The sequence below is a fragment of the Rhipicephalus sanguineus genome, chromosome 7 (assembly GCF_013339695.2).
Source record: "Rhipicephalus sanguineus isolate Rsan-2018 chromosome 7, BIME_Rsan_1.4, whole genome shotgun sequence".
NCBI classification, from domain to species: domain Eukaryota; kingdom Metazoa; phylum Arthropoda; class Arachnida; order Ixodida; family Ixodidae; genus Rhipicephalus; species Rhipicephalus sanguineus.
Window position 1 is genome coordinate 21,788,817 of NC_051182.1, and position 18,631 is coordinate 21,807,447.

The window sequence follows — 18,631 nt, forward strand, 5'->3', positions numbered from 1 at the left end:
TACCATTAAAGGGTGCCCGAGTTGGTGCACCATTGTGGAGCCGAGGATATTAGCCTGAGTAGGTACGGATTCGCAATTTACAAGCAGTGGTTTGCTCATTATTGTAACTTTCCTTCTTTACACAGCCAACAAAATCTGCAGGAATGGACAGCCTGCCACGTGATATAAAGCCCAATTAATTGTCCGCAGCGAAAAGCGTTCCATTGCGAAATTTTAGTAATGGCACAGCGATAAAAGACTGATTATTATCATACCTTCTAGGAGTGGACTTGAAGAAATGACTCTCTCAAACCTAAGCAAAGGCAGTTCCGAAGATACTGGATGCGATCCCGGTTTCTACGCGACGAACAACGAGGACCAGCGTCATTTGAACCTCAAGGCGTTGGACATGGTAGAGAAGGACTTAGAACACAGGTACGACAGAACCGTGCACTTCTTGGACCTCGGCTGCGGTACGGGAGACTTCACGTGTCAGTGCCTCCTACCAAGATGCCCACCTTGCGCAAGCATCGTCGCTGTCGACTGCTCGGAGGAGATGCTGTCGTACGCTCGCCAAACGTTCTCCCATCCTCGCATCGAGTACGACCGTCTGGACATTAGTGGCAATGTTGCCGACTTTGCGGCCAAGTACGGCACCTTCGATCGTATCTACTCCTTCTTCTGTCTTAACTGGGTTCGAGACCAGCACCAAGCAATGAAAAACGTGTCCAGCCTTCTGTCGTCAGGCGGAGAGTGTGTTCTCGTCTTCCCAGCCTGGTCCCGGTCGCGGGTGCCTTGGACGAAGCTCGCGCGTCTCGATCGTTGGCGCAGGCATAAGGAAGTGAGTTTCCACCTATTTACTGAACCTCTTATAGCATACTATCGCATTTTCTTGTCACCTTTAACTACAGGCAGTATTTTATCCCATCGCACCGATTATCATGGCGTCACACAGTTGCCGCGCCGATTTGCTTTTATGTAAACGCCAAGATATGAAAATGCATTGGTAATGTTCAATGTGAGACGCATTCAACGAGCTTCGAAGCGTCGCGAACTTGCGAACTTTGTCATTTGTGCAAAATTAAAAAAAAGAGAAAACTTGCTGAGTGTTGCAAACTACCTAATAACTTAAGCGCACATCAAAACACTAGTGTTTGCTTATGCTTTATGCCTGTGTCCAAAATGTAAATCGTCATAAATAATTTTTCTACGTATTAGCTTTAGTTGTTTGGTTATGAAATAATAATGAAGAAAAAATTATTAATTAGTACACAAACGCTAGATGAGGACACCACTAATAAATCATTCAAAACGTATGTCTTCTTATTGGGTTCATACTTTAGGATCAGGCAAGAATTTTATACAGTTTATTACATCTATATATTAAGGTTGCTTTCTGTGTTTTTTACTTCTTTATATTTCTTACGAGTGAGAAATGTTTAATGTTGTGTCGACAATACGCGTTAATCGGCAACTGTACATGCTTAACACTGGTTGTTTCAGCAGCTGTGGCCGAACAGACCAGCTTCTCCAAGCAATATAAATAAGGAGTGATTCTGACAAATGTTACCTAGCGCTGGCCACAGTACCAAATAAGTTATTTTGAACGAAACGATTAAAAACGCCAGGCCTGCGCGGAAAGCGCAGCACAGTCACGGCGAAAGCTCGAAGAGCGGTATTAACGCGACAGCGTTAAAGAGCTCGTATCGCAGAAATTCCGCTGTCGGCGTCGGCACCGTTGGTTGTGAGCGAAAAATCATCATCTTGTCCGTGACCGAAAAATCGAAAAAGCTGCAAATAAAATAAATAATAAAAATACTGGGTTTGGGTGAGAATCGAACCCAGGCCGTCTGCGTGGCAAGCAGGTGTTCTACCACACAGCCACGCCTCTTTTTTTTTTTTTTTTTGCTTTATTGCCTGCTTCCAGACATAAACCACATCACGCCTCTTCTTGGAGCTGCGCTGAAAGTAACTTTCATGCTTCCCAAAAATACGCGTCCTGTATACAGGTGCCACAGTACGAGATGCAATATCGCAGTAATATTGCGTGGTACAAGCGTACATTGCCATTGGGCGTGACACCATGTCATTATCATACCTACTTTGTGGTTTAAAGACAGCCACCCATTACAGAAGGCACATTACTGCGCGTATTCCTTTAAGACCACGTAGTGGGTGCATCGCAACTTCGAAAAAGTTTCTCGCGCATAATTGCCCCTGGTTTAAAGCATGCCACCCATTACATAAGGCACACACCTTAGTGCGCGCATTATGTTAAACACTCGTAGTGTTCGAAGTGCGCACTAGGGGCAGGATATCCCTATCGCGTTCAACTCTTAAAGGCGAAGCTTAAGCGTCCCCCCAATTTTTTCTCGATCCCGTTATAAACTCTCCTGTGGCTACTAATACAACTACACTAGCAACGTACCCACTACGCCACAAATGTTAGTTTTTGTGAAGTTGGAAGCACCCACCACGACATTACTCGTCATTCTGCGAAGAAGCGAGGTACCATCTGTAAATCATTATGTGCAGTTTCTTGACGCGACGGCTGATGACGATGAAGAATTATGACTGAGCCTTTTGTAATGGGTTGGAAGCTTCAAATGGCCCACTAGTTACGTAATTCGCATTGTGTGACGCACGGTCGTTATTTCGTTCTCCCACCACGCTTTATAACATACGCTAACGTGAGAAAGAGATAGAGATAGGGAATTAACTTTATTGAGACTCTGAGGAAATGGATCATGGGAGCCTTATGGGCTTCCTTGGCAACCAATAGAAGTGCACTTGCGAGGAAGCCACTACGCTATAAATCATGACGGTTAGCGGCTTGGGCTAGTTGGTATGTCATGACGTATTGTATAGCGCGAACAGGGTACTTGGACAGACAGAAAAAACGAGGACGGGCACTCGTCCTCTTTTTTCTGTCTGTCCAAGTACCCCGTTCGCGCTATACAATACGTCATGGCTATAAATCATGATTTTTGTGAAGGAAGGAAGCAGCCACTACGCAATTTTTCGTCATTCTGCGCAGAACCGTAATACCTACTAAACACCTGTAAGGCATTATGTGCACTTTTTTGATGCTGTGGCTAATGACGATGAAGAATGATGGCAGAGCCCTTTGTAATGGGTTGGAAGCATTGAACAACTCACTCGTTGTGCAATTCGCATTGTGTGACGCCTGCTTACAGAATTCGCATTGTGTGACACTTGGTTGTTATTTTACTCTTCTACCGCGCTACATTACATGTGTTAATGAGGTTCCTTCCCGACATGAAGACTGTATAAGGTCTTTTTGCAAAGCAGTTTCAAGCACCGGCATGGATCTGAGGTAGGATACTGGGCTCCCACGCAGAAGGCCCAGGTTCGAACCTCGTCCTATACTGGACATTTCTTTTCTTATTTCAAGCGATAGTGGTTACGGACACCGACGGCGGCGGCGGACAACTACAGCGCCAAAAACGGCCCTTGTTGTGATCTCACAACAGCTTTCGCTGCAATAAGTAATTGTGTGGCACTGGTTAGCGCGCATGTTGTTGAACTGCATTCGAGATGTTTTGATTTTTCGCGCAAGGGCAAGCTCTGTTTCAATTAACCACTAACAGCACAAAATTTATAATGACAAAGCTACACACTATAACATTACCGCACTGCAGTTCCACTCGTGCCATCAAACTGAACGACGCCGTCAGCGTTAGCAGCGAACCTGCGATAATTTTCAAAACAATGAGTTTTTCTTACTGAGATGAGGCGGAAATAAACCGGCCACGTTTTAAAGGCTATCATGTCAAGAAACATTCATAACGCACTAATATACGATGAATCCAAAGGCGTATAGTGCTATGTGGTCAGTGACCGCATTAGCCCAAGTATAGACCATAGATCGGCAAAATAAATGGAGCTTACTCAGACTCACTCAAAAAATACATCTTTCGCTTAGGGCTCACTCAGACTAAGACTCACCAAAATTTTTCCAAACAAGACTCACTCAAACTGAGTCTCAGTGAGTCTGACTGAATCGACTCACGAGTGAGTTTGCCTGTGCCTATGCTATATACTCCGTGAAATTGTTGAGTGACGCAAAACAGAGAACAGGAGGAAACGTTCTGGACAGGATAGGCACTTTTCCTGTTCTGGGTTTTGTGTCGCTCAGCGATTTCACAATGATGCAATAATTGGCCCAGCAGTCAACGCTTTATATATGCTCTGCTATTTCCAGTAAAGTAAAGTAAAAAACATGATAGACAGGGAACTGTCCTGCGTCTTCTGTTGTCCCTCTGTTCGCACTGTTTCATGAAGAATGTTCAGTTTTGCTTGCGCGGAAGAGGGTATGCGGGTCCTGTGTGTTTGATGTAGGCGCTCCTTTTTTCGCTTCATTATTGCACTATCTCTTGGACCACGATATGTATCCTGTTTGTTTATCCTCCAGCCAGTGTCATAACAAGGCATGACAATGCCAGAGGCAGGATGGCATGTTTTTTTTTTTATTCGATGCTGGAGAAGCTTGCCTTGCGCAAGCTGACGCATGGTTTGGGGCGCGTTATTCACCTAATCGTAATTGCAGCTTCGCGAAAAGCGTCTCAGACGAACTCACTCGGGCTGAGACTCACCTAAATTTTCCTCAACCGGACTCACTCATACTAAGACGCGAGGCCCAATCTGAGTCTGAGTTCACTCATGAGGGAGTTTGCCGACTTATTATATAGACACGAGTACACTAAGTTTTTCCCGTCGCCCCTTGCTATAGCGGTACCACTACTTTACTAAACGTAAAAAAAATAGAAAATACTGAAGTTTACACCGAACTAGCCACAGGTACCCAGGAGAAGTGACATGTAACAAACCCACCAAAACACATGAAAGTAAAAATAATGCGACCTTAGGTATTCGCACGCAAATATCAGTATAATAAAACCGTAATTGAAGAACGTGTTGTCACTTACAGATGCGCACTTTTTTTCAGAACTTTCTCCAATTTCGTTGCCTAATTAACGGTTACCTAATCTGAATATGCGCGCTCACCAATTATTGAGCGACGATGCAATTCAAACATTCGGCGCATTTGGGCCGCAGATAATCTGCTAACGACCGGTTACGTAACTCTCATCTATTCTTTCGATGCATATTCAATTTTCTTTAGAGCAGGGCCAACGTTCACCCTTGAAAAACTACGCTGGTGACTCGTAATGACTTTTTCTTTGTGCTTACAGTACATTTTACACATTTATCCGCACAAACATGCGCATTCTTAATTCAAAATAACGCTCTTAACTTTCTCCAGACAACCTGAAGCTGGTACGACACCCACGAAGAGTGATCAAACTAAGCTCTTGCCATCCCCTTACGTGCACAGTAAACGAGAGTGTGTACAATATAGGCTCTCTTAGAGCGAAACGGAAATAAGTTATTTACCTTCATCTGCCGCATAATTATCAATAGGTGTCGTCAGTGGGAAGATCTTTTTAGATGCGAAGCACCTCATGCGCTCGGGCTCTCGGCGTCTCCTGTCGTCGTAGCCCGTCACGGTGTCGGCCGTCACGGTAAAGCAAGTGGCAAATAAGACGGCGCGTTGGCTTAGGAAAAGCTCTGTTTCTGCGATGGGCACTGTCTGCGACGCTTTCTGTAGCAACGAGAGTACGCTGTCCTTTCATTGCTATTGACGTGTCTCTATGGGACACGTCGGTGTTCGCACCTTACCAGGTATCACGTCAGTGAAGCTCTCTTGTATACATAGTATAGCAAGGGTTGGGAAAGGGAAGTCTGGGTGAGGAGGAGGGAAAAGAGGAGGGTAACGCCACCAGCTCCGCCGCTTCCTTAGTCTACGCACTACTAGTGCATAGCTGCCCAATTTTTTTCTTGGTTAGGGTGTTTCTTGAGGGGTAAAGAGATGACCATTCCGTGATTTGTAACACGATGCTACCAAGCAGAATCATACGAATTTCTAATAAAGAACCCTTCCTACGGTTCAGAAAGCAAAGTACTGCTCTTCCACGCTGTGTTGTGCTTTAAAAAATCTGTAGGCTTTTTTTTTATTTTTCGTAAACTTTCATCCGTCTTAAGAGCCTCGGCAGAACTGAATCTGCACTGCATGCAGTTGTTCCAATAGTATGCACAAAATCAATAAAATAAATGGCAGATATACGCTGATTGTAGCTTAGAAAGGAAGTTAAGAGCTGGTTGGCAATCGGATATTTAACTGTGACAACGGAAGCAGGAGCTTCCACTTTGTAACGTAAGAGCACTTGTGCATACTGTTTAACATCTTAACCGTAAGCAAAAGACGAGGAAAGAGGGAGGTACGACAACATGGGCGGCAAACTTTCAACTCGTTTATTCATGGAAAGACGTAGCAATATATGGGGACTTGTGACATGCGCAGAAACCGTTGCATTCACCCATCAGCTTAGTGGGGCAGACACTAATAAAAAAGGTGGTTGATCCCTTTGTCATAGGAATCGGTATAACACGAAAATTAAACGTGTCGCCACAGTAGTAGCTGATTGCTTTAGTGCATTGTTGTTTGGCAGATGTAGCACCGCCTGATGTGGGCGGACTCACGTGGACGCCTAGAGGCACATCTCCATACCGACGACTAACGCCCACGATCATGATTTAAAGCTTGCTTTAGCTGAAGTTCTTAGCACATACGTGGACACCGCATATGGTGAATCCCGCGCAAATATGGCATCAACAAGCACATAATAAACACTGATACTCGGTATGCACTCCCCCAAAGCGTCGTGAAACGCGAAGAGAAACGCTACGCGCGTTGCGTCTGTCCTCTAGCCTGGCAGTTACAGGGCGAGCGGGGAACGCGGTGCGAACGCCAGGCGAGCGTCGGAGAGTTATTTCTCGATATGGATGGACGCTATGAGCGACGCTTGGGCTGAAGCCACCACTAAACGAAATTGCACTTATATTGGAAACGCGCCGAATGGGACAGTCGCTGCAACGGCGCGTTTTTTTTTTCTTTTTCGAGCCTGGTGACACACATGTCACGACCCCGTATAAAGGGGACGCTCATAGCATCCATCCATCCATCCATGCAAGAGCACTGTGAGAGGAAAGTGTGAAAGATAAAAGGCCCGTTCATGTAGCCACCGTTATGTGTTTGGCGGTAGCTCAGTGGGCTAAACGCCAGCCGTCGTGGCGGACCGGAGGTCATGGGTTCGACGGAACTTTTTCTTATAATGTTTTTTTTCTTTGCCATTTGAAAATTTTGGTGGACACCGGCATAAAACACTTTTGTGTTAAAAAAACATATTTCAGATTGAAATAATCTAATGGATGTATCGCCTACACAGTCACCACTTTTCTGTATAATATATTAGGCTTCTAACAGCTCTCCGGCTTTCTGATCTTGGCTTCTGCCCAGAATCTTGATCTCATGAAACCGCGCTTCACAGGAGCAGTCATTACAGTGCGCAGGTAGATGCGCCCAACCGTCTGTCACTAAATTTTGTTCGTGTTCTCTGCCCTATGTAGGTCTTGAAAAATATCTTGAATGACATCACCGGTAGTTAAAGTTCCATCACAGGTAATGAAAGTTCAAAACTTGGCAAAGGACTCCATGGCTCCTGGTAGACAACAAATCTTGCGGTCCTGCAGGAACACCGGACTTCCTGTTCCAGTCATTTTACCCTTTGAAATTAAGGCGTGCCGCAAGATTACAGTGTTGCAGCCAGTGTCTCTTAAGACGGACGCCGGTTGCGATTCGAGGAATCCTCTTGCCACTGGCACGTTTCGCTTTCACTATTGCGCCTTCGGCTCATTAGAGTCGTGCTTACTATTGATATTTCGGAGCGCCATGATTTGAACACTTAACCGATGGCGTTGTTGTTGTCGGAGCCGTCTACAGGCCTCCAAATAGCGATACAATGTATCCAGATCCGTTATTTGACTACATGCTTAGGCATGATTCCTGTGGTAGGATTATTATGGCTGGAGATTTTAACCTCCCCGACGTAAACGGGAGCCGTCTTAACCCTGAAATAACCATTACCGACCAGGTGACAGATTTCATGTTTACTTTCAACCTTACTCAGATTGTTGACGCGCCGACTCGTGTTCATAACCGCAGTAGATCAATATTAGACCTAATTTTCGTTAGTGACCACTTTCTAAGCAGCAACACCACAATAGAAGGCCTTCACGGTCCGTCAGATCATGATTTAATACTGTGTAAACTGCCCTTAGCTGGCCTTGCTCGTCCACATAGTGCTAAAAAACGCATCCTTGTTTTCAGCAGAGCTAACGATGACGCTATCATGACTTATCTTGTTCACGAATACGATGATTTCGCCAATGTATGTCTTGATAAACAGTCAAACATCGATAGGATCTGGTCGCACTTCAAAGAAATCATCCATTATTGCATCAGCAATTTCGTCCCCACGGTCAAGAAAAGTACGAACAAGCAAAATCCCTGGATAACAGAATAGATAATTCATATAAAACGAAAGATTAAGAGACTTAGAAAGCACAGTAAAAATTGTATTATCCGTAACTACCGATCTCGCCTCGATTTTTTAAACACCCATCTTAAGCATGCAACAAGATGTGCAAAACAACAGTTTTGAAGTACTACCTTGCATACCTTTATTAAACCCTCGCCAAGCAAATTTTGGCGGTACCTGAAGACGAAGCAAAAATCAAGTGCCCCAATGGTAGCTGCAGACGGGAAAGCTAAAGTAGACTCTTTTAATAAATACTTTCAGTCCGTCTTCACTGTTGACAGCAACGAAAACAACTATGTTAGCCAGACTTTCATGCCATCATTTGAACACGAGAAACTGACCACTAGCCCTATAATTTCTAAGAAGGGAGTGCTATCTTTGCTTCTGAACCTTGACGGAAACAAAAGCAGTGGTCCGAACAACATTACTAATGATTTTTTTGAAACGTTACGCTGTACCTTGTTGCAAATATCTTTGTCTCATATATCAGAAATCAGTTGAAGAATGTCGAATCCCCTCAGATTGGCAAAATTGCTAAGATAATTCCCGTTCACAAGTCCGGTGATAAATAATGCCCAAACAACTACCGGCCTACACCTCTAACAATGTACAAGCGGTAAAATTCTCGAGAATATTATCCTGAAATTTTTAACTCAATATGTTGAAGACAACGATCTACTCCACCCTTCACAGCACGGCTTTAGAAACGGACTATCCACTGTTACGCAGCTTGTCCAATTTGTACACGATCTTGCACAGGGTATCAACAATCAGTCCCAATTTGACATAATTTTTCTTGATTTCTCTAAAGCGTTCGGCCGTGTATCACACGGCCGTGTATCACACGGAAACTGGTCTACAAACTTTAGCATCTAATTGGTAATGGACGTGTCACGAAATGGATCGCCCATTTTTTAGCTGACAGCTACCAATAAGTGCAACTTCACGGACACGCCTCTGATGTTATTCCCGTACTATCCGGGGTTCCCTAGGGCTCCGTGCTGGCACCACTTCTATTTTTACTCTTTATTAATGATATAGCCAACCAGTGTGAAGTCAAAATGAGATTATTTGTAGATGACTGCGTGCTCTACCACGAAGTCAAACAGATTTCTGATCAAATTAAACTTAACGGTGCCTCAAACACTGTATTCCAGTGGTGTCATGATTGGAACATGACCATTAACAAAGAAAAAACCGTTTCCATGTCATTTACTAAGAAAAAAATTCCGCTCAAATTCACCTATGGTTCCGATAGCACGGCACTGCATTCTGTTAACGAATACCGTTATCTGGGTATTTACATCACATCCGATTTGAACTGGACAACGCACGTCCAGCATGTAGCAAAAAAAGCCATGAAGAAGCTCTTCTATCTTAAACGTGCCTTGAAAGACTCCCCCCCCCCCCCCCCCCGAGATAAAACTTCTGTCTTTCCCTCTTTCCCTTACACGTCCGCTATTGTAATATGCGAACATTGTATGGCCCCCGTACACGTCTACCTTCATCTCAACACTGGAAAGGCTGCAGCGCAAAGCAGCACGATTTATCTACAACCGGCACCGGCGCGCAGATTCACCTACTGAATTGTTGCGACGTTCAGGGCTCGCTGATCCAGCAGATCGAAACTCCATCGTCTAAAGTATGTCTACTTACTTTTGCAGAACTCATTTAGGGTCAAAGCATCAGACCACATCAATATAAGCATTCTAAGATCACTCGAAACAAACACCCACTACCTCTTGAAGAATTCCTTTGCAACAACAACACTTTCTTTTATTCCTTTTTTCCGTTATCCGTGCGTGAGTAGAATGCTGTAGACGCCTCAACGGTTTTCCAAACGGCAGTACAAAAATTTCTAGAACTCTCCGAGCCGTCCATTGCAACACCGATCTAGATGCTTGACATTTTCAGATTGATTCCTAAATAGTTCCCTGCTTGTTTTTTGCTTTCCCTATGCCTGTAACGTACGATGAATCCAAGGATGCTGTAACCTCAGTGAATATATTGTAACCTATGTATATTTCTTTGTTTAGCATGTATGACATCAGCTACTTAACTGTCAAGACATCTATGTATGAATTGTACAGACTTATGCGATTCCGTCTTCATCTACATTTTCACTATAACAATTATGTGTGTTTGCTGTTTTACTCTAAATGTACCCACTCCTGTAAAAACCTCATTTGGGGTTGGCAGTATAATGAAATAAATAAATAAAATAAAATAAATATTTTCTCGTCGCTTGGTCGTGTTACATATCCATTATCGTCCTTCGAATTTCCTGCTTGTTATGGGCCTAGCATACATAGCGCTTGTCCATTTTCTTGTTTCGGGGGATATGCTCCTTGGCCACTTCTGCGGAACCATCCGTGTCCTGTAGGATTTTCTTCCGCCGTTCGGGACCAGCACTATGCAGCGTGATGGCCAGCCTTGTCGCAGAGTAAGCACTGGCCAGTGGACCTAGACGTCTTCTTGGAAAATGCTGACAACCCGGAAGGTTCCGCCGCGACCTGCCTGGGGGGCCTTCTCCTTGCCGAGAGTGGTGAAGTTTTGTGCCTCTGTAAAGCGATCTGGATTCTTCGCCAACGAGTCAAGAGTCCTGCAGTTTCTTTCTTTGAGGAATATTAGCACTGACGCACAGCAGCTTGCCACGAACTGCTGCGCAATCATGGCATCTCGAAGACAGTCGAATGTCGCGTATTGCAGGCCGGCTTCGTTGTCTTCAGGCCTTGCGGTACGAAACTTCTCTAGGTATCCCTCATCGGTGTACCGGAAGCGCTGTAGTAGGGTAGCCTATAGTTGGTCGTATTCCGTGGCTGCATTGGAGTCGAGTCACCCTATGACCATCAAGGCCTCTCCTGTCAGACACAGGCTGAGGGAGAGCGCCCCTTTCGAGCGGGGCCATTTTTTGCTTGTCGCAACTCACTCGAGGCGCTTCAAGTACGCGTCTACATCATCCCGTTTCTCGTTAAACGGCGGAATCAATTTGTGGGGGTTTAACACGTCGGGAGACGCCCTACTAAGTGACTGTCCCGCAATGGCATCAGTCGACGCGCCTTGTGTACTGCCAGTCTTTTCCTGGAGCTCGATCTTGAGCTTGAGCACGCGTTCTTCGCCCTCCAACCTCAGGCGGTCTTGCTCTGCCTGCTCTTCCACGTCCTCGCGATTTGGCGCAGGCTTTTCCCGTTCTCTCGCGATTTCCGCGTCAGCCCAGCGCTTGAGCTCCGTTCCCGTCACTCCAAGGTTCATGTCTATGGCGTAAAGCGTCTCAAACTCCATCATTCCCTCTTGTGTGCTTGAGGATCCCGGCAGGCTCGCCGAAATTGTGATGATGATGTGGGCTCAGGCCTCTTGCACGCAAGGAAGGTCTCACGGAAACATAGAGGCTTTAATGTGGATGCGAGAAGGAAATGACGGGCACGTTTTACAAGCACAAACACATAACACATTCCAGTCTAACATCTAGTCGGTAGGGTCTGTCGGCGCAGCGACGGCACACACACACTTACGGCATGTCGGGCCGCACGACGACGCTGTCACCTCGATGTCAGGCAGCTGTCAGGCAGCTCAGGCTAGAGTTATGGCCGACTGTTGTTTTTGTTCCTCATACATTTGGCACAACCCACTTCGGGGGATAGGCCATGAATCGGAGGGTGCCTTGCCTAAAGAATTAATTCACTTGGTGAAGGAAAGGGTATAAAAATGCAGAGTAGAGTAGATCCTTGAAACCCTGGTATACTAAAAACTATCCGGCTCTAGGCCAATCCCCCAGCGCGGGTATAAAATGAATGGCCGACTGTCCAGCGCGAGATCCGCTCATCGGTGTCTTCATTGTCGCGCCATTATATGCACGTGCACTTGGCCACGCACTTCAAATACGCTAAATTCCTATCACACTACCGAAAGCCGCTGTGCGTCTCTTCAGTTCTTATTCAGTGTTTGTGGTGTCCTGACTTCTTTCTTGTGTCCGTGTTTGCACGCCGTGTCTCTTTAGAATGAATACTTACCAACTAGCTCAGGTCTCTGTTCTAATACCAAAAGCCTTAATACGTTTGGATGCAACACAAATACATCGAATCATTGCTGAGCTCTTCTGCAAGCCAAAATATATAACGCTAGTCTGCCAGCGATTCCAGTACGCGTGCAAAGCAGGTACAATATAGTATTGCTTACGTTTTTCTGAAAAGCGATAGAGGGTCCTCTATTGCTAAAGAACGCCTAGAAAGCATGCAAGCTTCAGGGCTGCGCACATGCTTGGGCCTACCACGCTGCACATCAACCAATGGAACTATCGCTGAAGCTCGGGCTTGTCCTATAAATGTCTATATGCTCTGCGAGCCCCTTTGAGTCCATCTTCGCCTGTTGACCAGACACAGGCAACATCCCCTATCAGCACTCCCTGCTAACCACCCAGACTGCCGTTAGTCAAGAGCTATGTCGCGGCACGAGAACATTATACCATCAAAATTCTCTCCCATATGTGTTCATGGGACACCTCCGTGGCTCCTTCCTAGACCGCTTGTTAGGCTCCAGATACCTGGGATTGCGCAGGTATCAGAAGATGGTACGATAGATGGTACAAGTCCCTTGTACCATCTATCGTCCTAAAGCACTTACCCTCCTGTACAATATACAATGTACGGCGGTGCAGTACACGTATACACTGATGGCTCTACCTCGTCATGTGCTTCCACCGCAGCCTTTGTCATCCTGCAAATGACCGTCGTTCCAGGTTTCAAATTAGATCACAAGACCACATCATCTGCCGGGGAACTTGTTGCTATTCAGGAGGCAATACGATTCGTTTCCTCAGAGCCCGCTCGTCGATGGACGATATCCCGCGATACCAAAGCTGCTCTTCAAACCATCCAGTGCATCATGAGACAAGGCCCGCATCTTACTTTATCTATAGAAATTGCAGGGCTTCTTGGCATTGCTACGAAAAATGGACATGTAGCATTCCAGTGGATAGCAGCTCACTGTGGCGTAATGGGGAATGAAGAGGCTGACTCTGAAGCTAAAACAGCTTTAAATAATGATCCGGAAGTGTGCATTGCGTTTTCACTAACAGACACTAACGGCTTACTTCGGCGCGTAATGCACAACTCCATCTTAGAGCATTAGAACAAACCAGAACGCCGGTACAAGCGGCTTCATAAATGGGACCCAGAAATCAAGTTCCGTATGCCTCACAAGCTGAAGCGAAACACCACATGCATGATTCACCGCATTCGTCTTCGTGTAGCGTTCACAAGACGCTATGCCCACTTGATCGGCTGCAGTGACATACGTCCTGATTTTGGTCACTGTCGGTTACCTGAAACATTTGAACATATATTTTGCGCCTGTCCAGCGTACCCACGAGAACGTCAAAAACTTATCTCCTCGACTGGGCAATATTATATTGGGCCATTACCGATGAGGCGGTGTTAGGTCCTTGGCCTGACGTCAACAGCACAAACGTGGTTATGGAAGCAGTCGTAGCCTTCTTACAAGTCACTGGACTGGATGCAGCTCCTTAGATTTGCCCCAGTGTAACGGAACTATATTGACGCGTGTATACTACATGTGGAAGACGTTTCTCCTGTTCAGCTTATTTCAACACGTTGTTTCGCTGCCGAAAGGTGTTTCTTTTACTCGCGTTGCATCGCGACACTGGTGTACATGCGGGACAGCAACCCTGCCTGATAGTCGACACCCCCACTGGGAGCCGTTCATCCAGCCCGGACGCATTGTGACCTATTGCAACTCCCGTGCATCGCTTATGTCGTAGGTTGCGAGGCCCCGCTCCACAGCTCACACCCTCGCAGGAACCTTCTCGCAGGCGCCGCTTGCCTCTCCCAATGGCCAACGCCAGGCCGCAACAGGAGCCCCAAGGCAGCCTCCGAACCCATCCCAGGTGACGCTCTTTCCACCATTGGTGCCTGATCGCTTCAGTGGCGGGGCCCATGAAGACATTGATGACTGGCTTGAACACTATGAACATATTGCCAAGATCAGTCAGTGGTCTGATCAGCAAAAGCTCTCCCGTGCCTATTTGTACCTTGACGACAGTGCACATACTTGGTATAAGAATAGAGAAGCCAGGCTGTCTACATGGAGCGACTTCCGACAGCAGTTTGTTGATACCTTTGCCTGCGTCGACCGACGGGATCGCGCTCAGCAGCTGTTCGAGCTACGGGTTAAAAAACCCAATGAAACGGTCGCGATGTTCGCCGAGGATATGACTTGTCTCTTTCGCAGAGCTAACCCGAACATGACTGATGGAAAGAAGTTGAGCTACCTCATGCGCGGTGTAAAGGAACAGCTTTTCGCCGGGCTCCTGCGCAACTCTACAAGTACTCTTGCTGACTTCATCAAGGAAGCAACGGCTATTGAGCGGGCACTTCATCAACTATGCAGGCAGTATGATCCCATGTCCAGCAGCGCCCCAATCAGTGCCGCCGCCATGACGTTTGAGAATCAGAGCGGCTTGCGAGACCTGATTAGGGAGATTGTTCGCGAGGAACTTCAGATGTTGCGGACACCGGCAGTTGAAACACCCATGGCGTCCGTCGTCGAAGTCTTGCGCGACGAAATCCGATAAGCATACTCGACAGCTGACCCTGATGCCGAGCAGCGTCCTATGAGCTACGCCACCGCTGTTCAACGTCCACCACTCGCTAAGCCGTCGCCGTCGCCGTACCACCAGCCGCCAGTAGCCCCTTGACCACCGCCGCAAGAGGAGACATTGAGGCGACCACCGGTCTTGCCGTACCGCCAGCCGTCCACAGCCGCGCCATGGGCAGCGTCGCAAGAAGAGATGCTCAGAAATCGACAGCTCCGAAAAACAGACGCATGGCGCACAGCAGACCGGCGGCCACTTTGTTTTAACTGCGTAGGTACAGGCCATATTTCCCGCCATGCTGGCTTCGCGGTGATTCGTTTCGACCTCTTCGGCCATGGTTTGATGGCCGACGCACCACCGACGAATACATACCACGCCTCGACGACGCTTCATTTCAAGGGCCTCCCAGTTCTCATTTTGATGACTGCCGTATCACTGACGCGGAGGCCGGTTCGGGACGTCGATCACGCTGTCCCTCTCCCGTGCATTCGCCTACTTCGCACCGACGCACCTTCGCGGACCTTATTAGAAGAAGGTCACCCAGCCCACGCCGGGGAAACAGCGCGGCGACCTCCAGATCTAAGGTTGCAGGCTATCTAGACGACATTAAAAAGCCCCCATTCCTCCCTGTGCACGACGCGACGTGAGGTCGACGAAATTGTAACCGCTGACCTTACTGTTCTTCTTGACGGACAGAAAATGACAGCTTTAGTTTACACTGGTGCCGACTTTTCTGTTATAAGCCACGACCTCGCCGTCTGCCTCAAGAAAGTGAAAACGCCATGGACGAGCCCTCATATCAGAACGGCAGGCGGCCAGCTACTAATGCCTACTGGAAGATGCACAGCGAGAATTGACACAGGAGGTTCTCCTTTCGTCGCGTCGTTCTCGCGGCATGCTGCAGAGATCTAATTATTACCATAGATTTTTTTTCAAGAATAACGTGCCGTCATCAAATCCCGGACAGTTTACGTTCTGCAACAGTCCTGGCTTAGTTGATTGTCCAGAGGCAAGACATAACCCTCTGCGTGTTATTGATGACGATGTGGTCCTCCCTCCTAGCAGGGGCGTTGCCAGGAATTTTTTTCCGGGGGGGGGGGGGGGGTTTCAACCACACTTTATGTTTGTGCGTGTGTTTGTATGTGTGATTGTATATATGGGCAAGCAAAATCGAAAAATTTCGGGGGGGTTTGAACCCCCCAACCTCCCCCCTTCCCTGGCTACGCCCCTGCCTCCTAGGTCATGCACGCTTGTTTCCGTAGCAGGTGACGCCCCGTTTGACGGCGAAGGAGTTGCAGATCAAATAAACTCGCTCCTCTTTAACCACGGCATTGTCACTGCTGGACGCAAAGACTTGCTGCTGACCAATATCAGTGCTGAGCGCCGGAACCTCCTAAGAGGCACGGCCGTCGCCTACTTTGACGATGTCGTGGATGCCGAAGGCTGTTTGTCCGTCCGCGACGAAGCGCGAAAACTTGATGCAGCACCCGTTCTTGACGTTAGCACTAATTTGCCAAATGAGGAGCGACTGAGGCTCCTTGAGCTATTAGCGGAATTCCAAGACTGTGTTTCCTCCACATCCAGAGTTGGTCCTTTAGGATAATCAGCACCGTGGCCTCTGAGATTAGTTCCGACCGAGCGCCTTACAACACCGCGGCTGTAGCTAATCGCGAGGCCACGTGTTTAATCACAATGGTCCTCCTGGACATTCTAGCGCGGTGCTCGGCCGGCGCGGGCTCTCTTCATCTTCCTATTAATCGTCTGCTCGCTCAACGAGAAGGTGCGCCCGGCTGATTAGCTAATTGGCTGGGCGGTATACCTAGCTAAGTCAGGACACGCTATGAGGAAGCTGATTAAGCCAAATCTTGCTAAGGCCGAGCTAATTAAGCCACGTCTTACTAAGACCATGCTAATGAAGCCATGTAAAGCTAAGAACTAATTAAAATCATGCTAATGAACATGACGCTAATTAGAAACGTGTAATTAAAACCAACCTAATCAGGACCTTACCCTCCGAGGCCATGTTAATCAGGTAGTGCTAATTAGGTTTATGCTAATTACCTCTTACTATTCAGGACCTTGCGAAATAAACCTGAGTAAATAAAGTCGTGGTAATTAGAACAATAACAATCAAGACAGGACAATTCAGTATCATAATAGTCATGACCAAGCTAATTAGGACCATGCTAATTAACACGACGCTAACTAGGACCACGCTAATTCGAAGTAAGCTAATTTGGAACTTCCTCCCCAAGTACGCGGTAATTAGAATCACGCTAATTAGCATTATGTTAAGTACATTCGTGCTAATTAGGATCTTGGTAATGAAATCTGAGTATTTAATGTCGTGTTAGTTAAAGCATTACCAATTAAGACATCAATAGTCACTGCCGTGCTAATTAAGGTCTAGCTAATCAATAGCACCAATATTGACACCGAACTGACACGGTCATTACTCTGAAGCAGACCAAGCATACTGAGTAGAAGAGCCACGTAATAAGCTGGAAGAAGCTAGGTGACCACGATCTCCTGCGATGGCCCCAGCCTTGCACAAGTAGAGCAAGCTGACCAAATTATTTTATATGCAAATAAGCTGCTGCGTAGCGTGCACCGCATGAAACACTTGATTGGCAGACTGGCAATATGACAGTCACGAGCTGAACTGGGGCCTTTTCAGAATTAACGAGCTTGTGCCCGAGTTCGCGCGTCAATCAATTTGATTGACAGACGCCCGCGGCGATGATCGGTTCCGCCTACCGCGTTTGCTCTTGCTGAGGAGCAGTGCTCACAGCACAACGCCAGCGAGCGGAGCGATTCATCTTTGAGCTTAATCGCACAGACTATGCACACACGCACGAAGAACTAAAGGTTATATCATCACGTGGCTAGGATGTTTCGCATTCAATGTCACCGCGCTCCCGACGTACCACTCACAGCCACGATGCAAGCGCCCCTGGTGGGATCTGCGGCGAGAAATGTTATTATTTACTTTTTTCTGGAGATATTGTTTCTACCTATTCGTTATTACAGAAAAATCTTCAGACGTGTAATGTATGTATAGGCCGTAACCAGTACATTTATTTATCTGTAATATTCCAGAGAAGCGAAGCGAGCTGCACCAGAGTGCTGCGTGTGCGCCCTTGTTGCCTTCGCGAGTGAAAATTTCCATACTGAAGGTGGAAAGAAAGAATTTTCCGAAAGAGGACAAACGCCCAAGAATACGCCCGTCGGAGGCGCGATGATTAGTTAGAAAAAAGATGGCGCGACAATCACGCTGACGTCGCTGCACTGTGAAAATATTGACAGTGAGTGGCGGCGCTGACGCGTTCGCACGCGGCGTTCTTTTAAAAACCGCCACAAATGTCGCACATCCGTTCTTGTAGCCGTTTTTATCAATGCTGCTATTGCGTGCTCCGCACTGTCTTCCTGTCATGACCGCCGTAATGCGAGCTCGGAGCAAGCTCGTGTGCCCGAGAAGCTCGCGCCATCCTGCATAGTGCCCCTGGGCATCGCCTGTGGTCCTAGTCAAGAAAAAAATTCACAGCATATCCACGGGTGAATGATGAAGAGATTGGGCGAA

General features: G+C 47.0%; 1 protein-coding gene across 1 annotated transcript in view; it reads left to right on the forward strand.

The window, feature by feature from the left end:
- Window positions 1-277: 277 nt before the first annotated feature.
- The window catches only part of LOC119398537 (juvenile hormone acid O-methyltransferase), a 38,879-nt gene continuing 20,525 nt past the window's right edge, over window positions 278-18,631 (forward strand). The window contains exon 1 of the mRNA XM_037665379.1: window positions 278-820. Within this exon, the coding sequence (XP_037521307.1) occupies window positions 278-820 (543 nt within the window). The remainder of the gene's footprint in view (window positions 821-18,631) is intronic.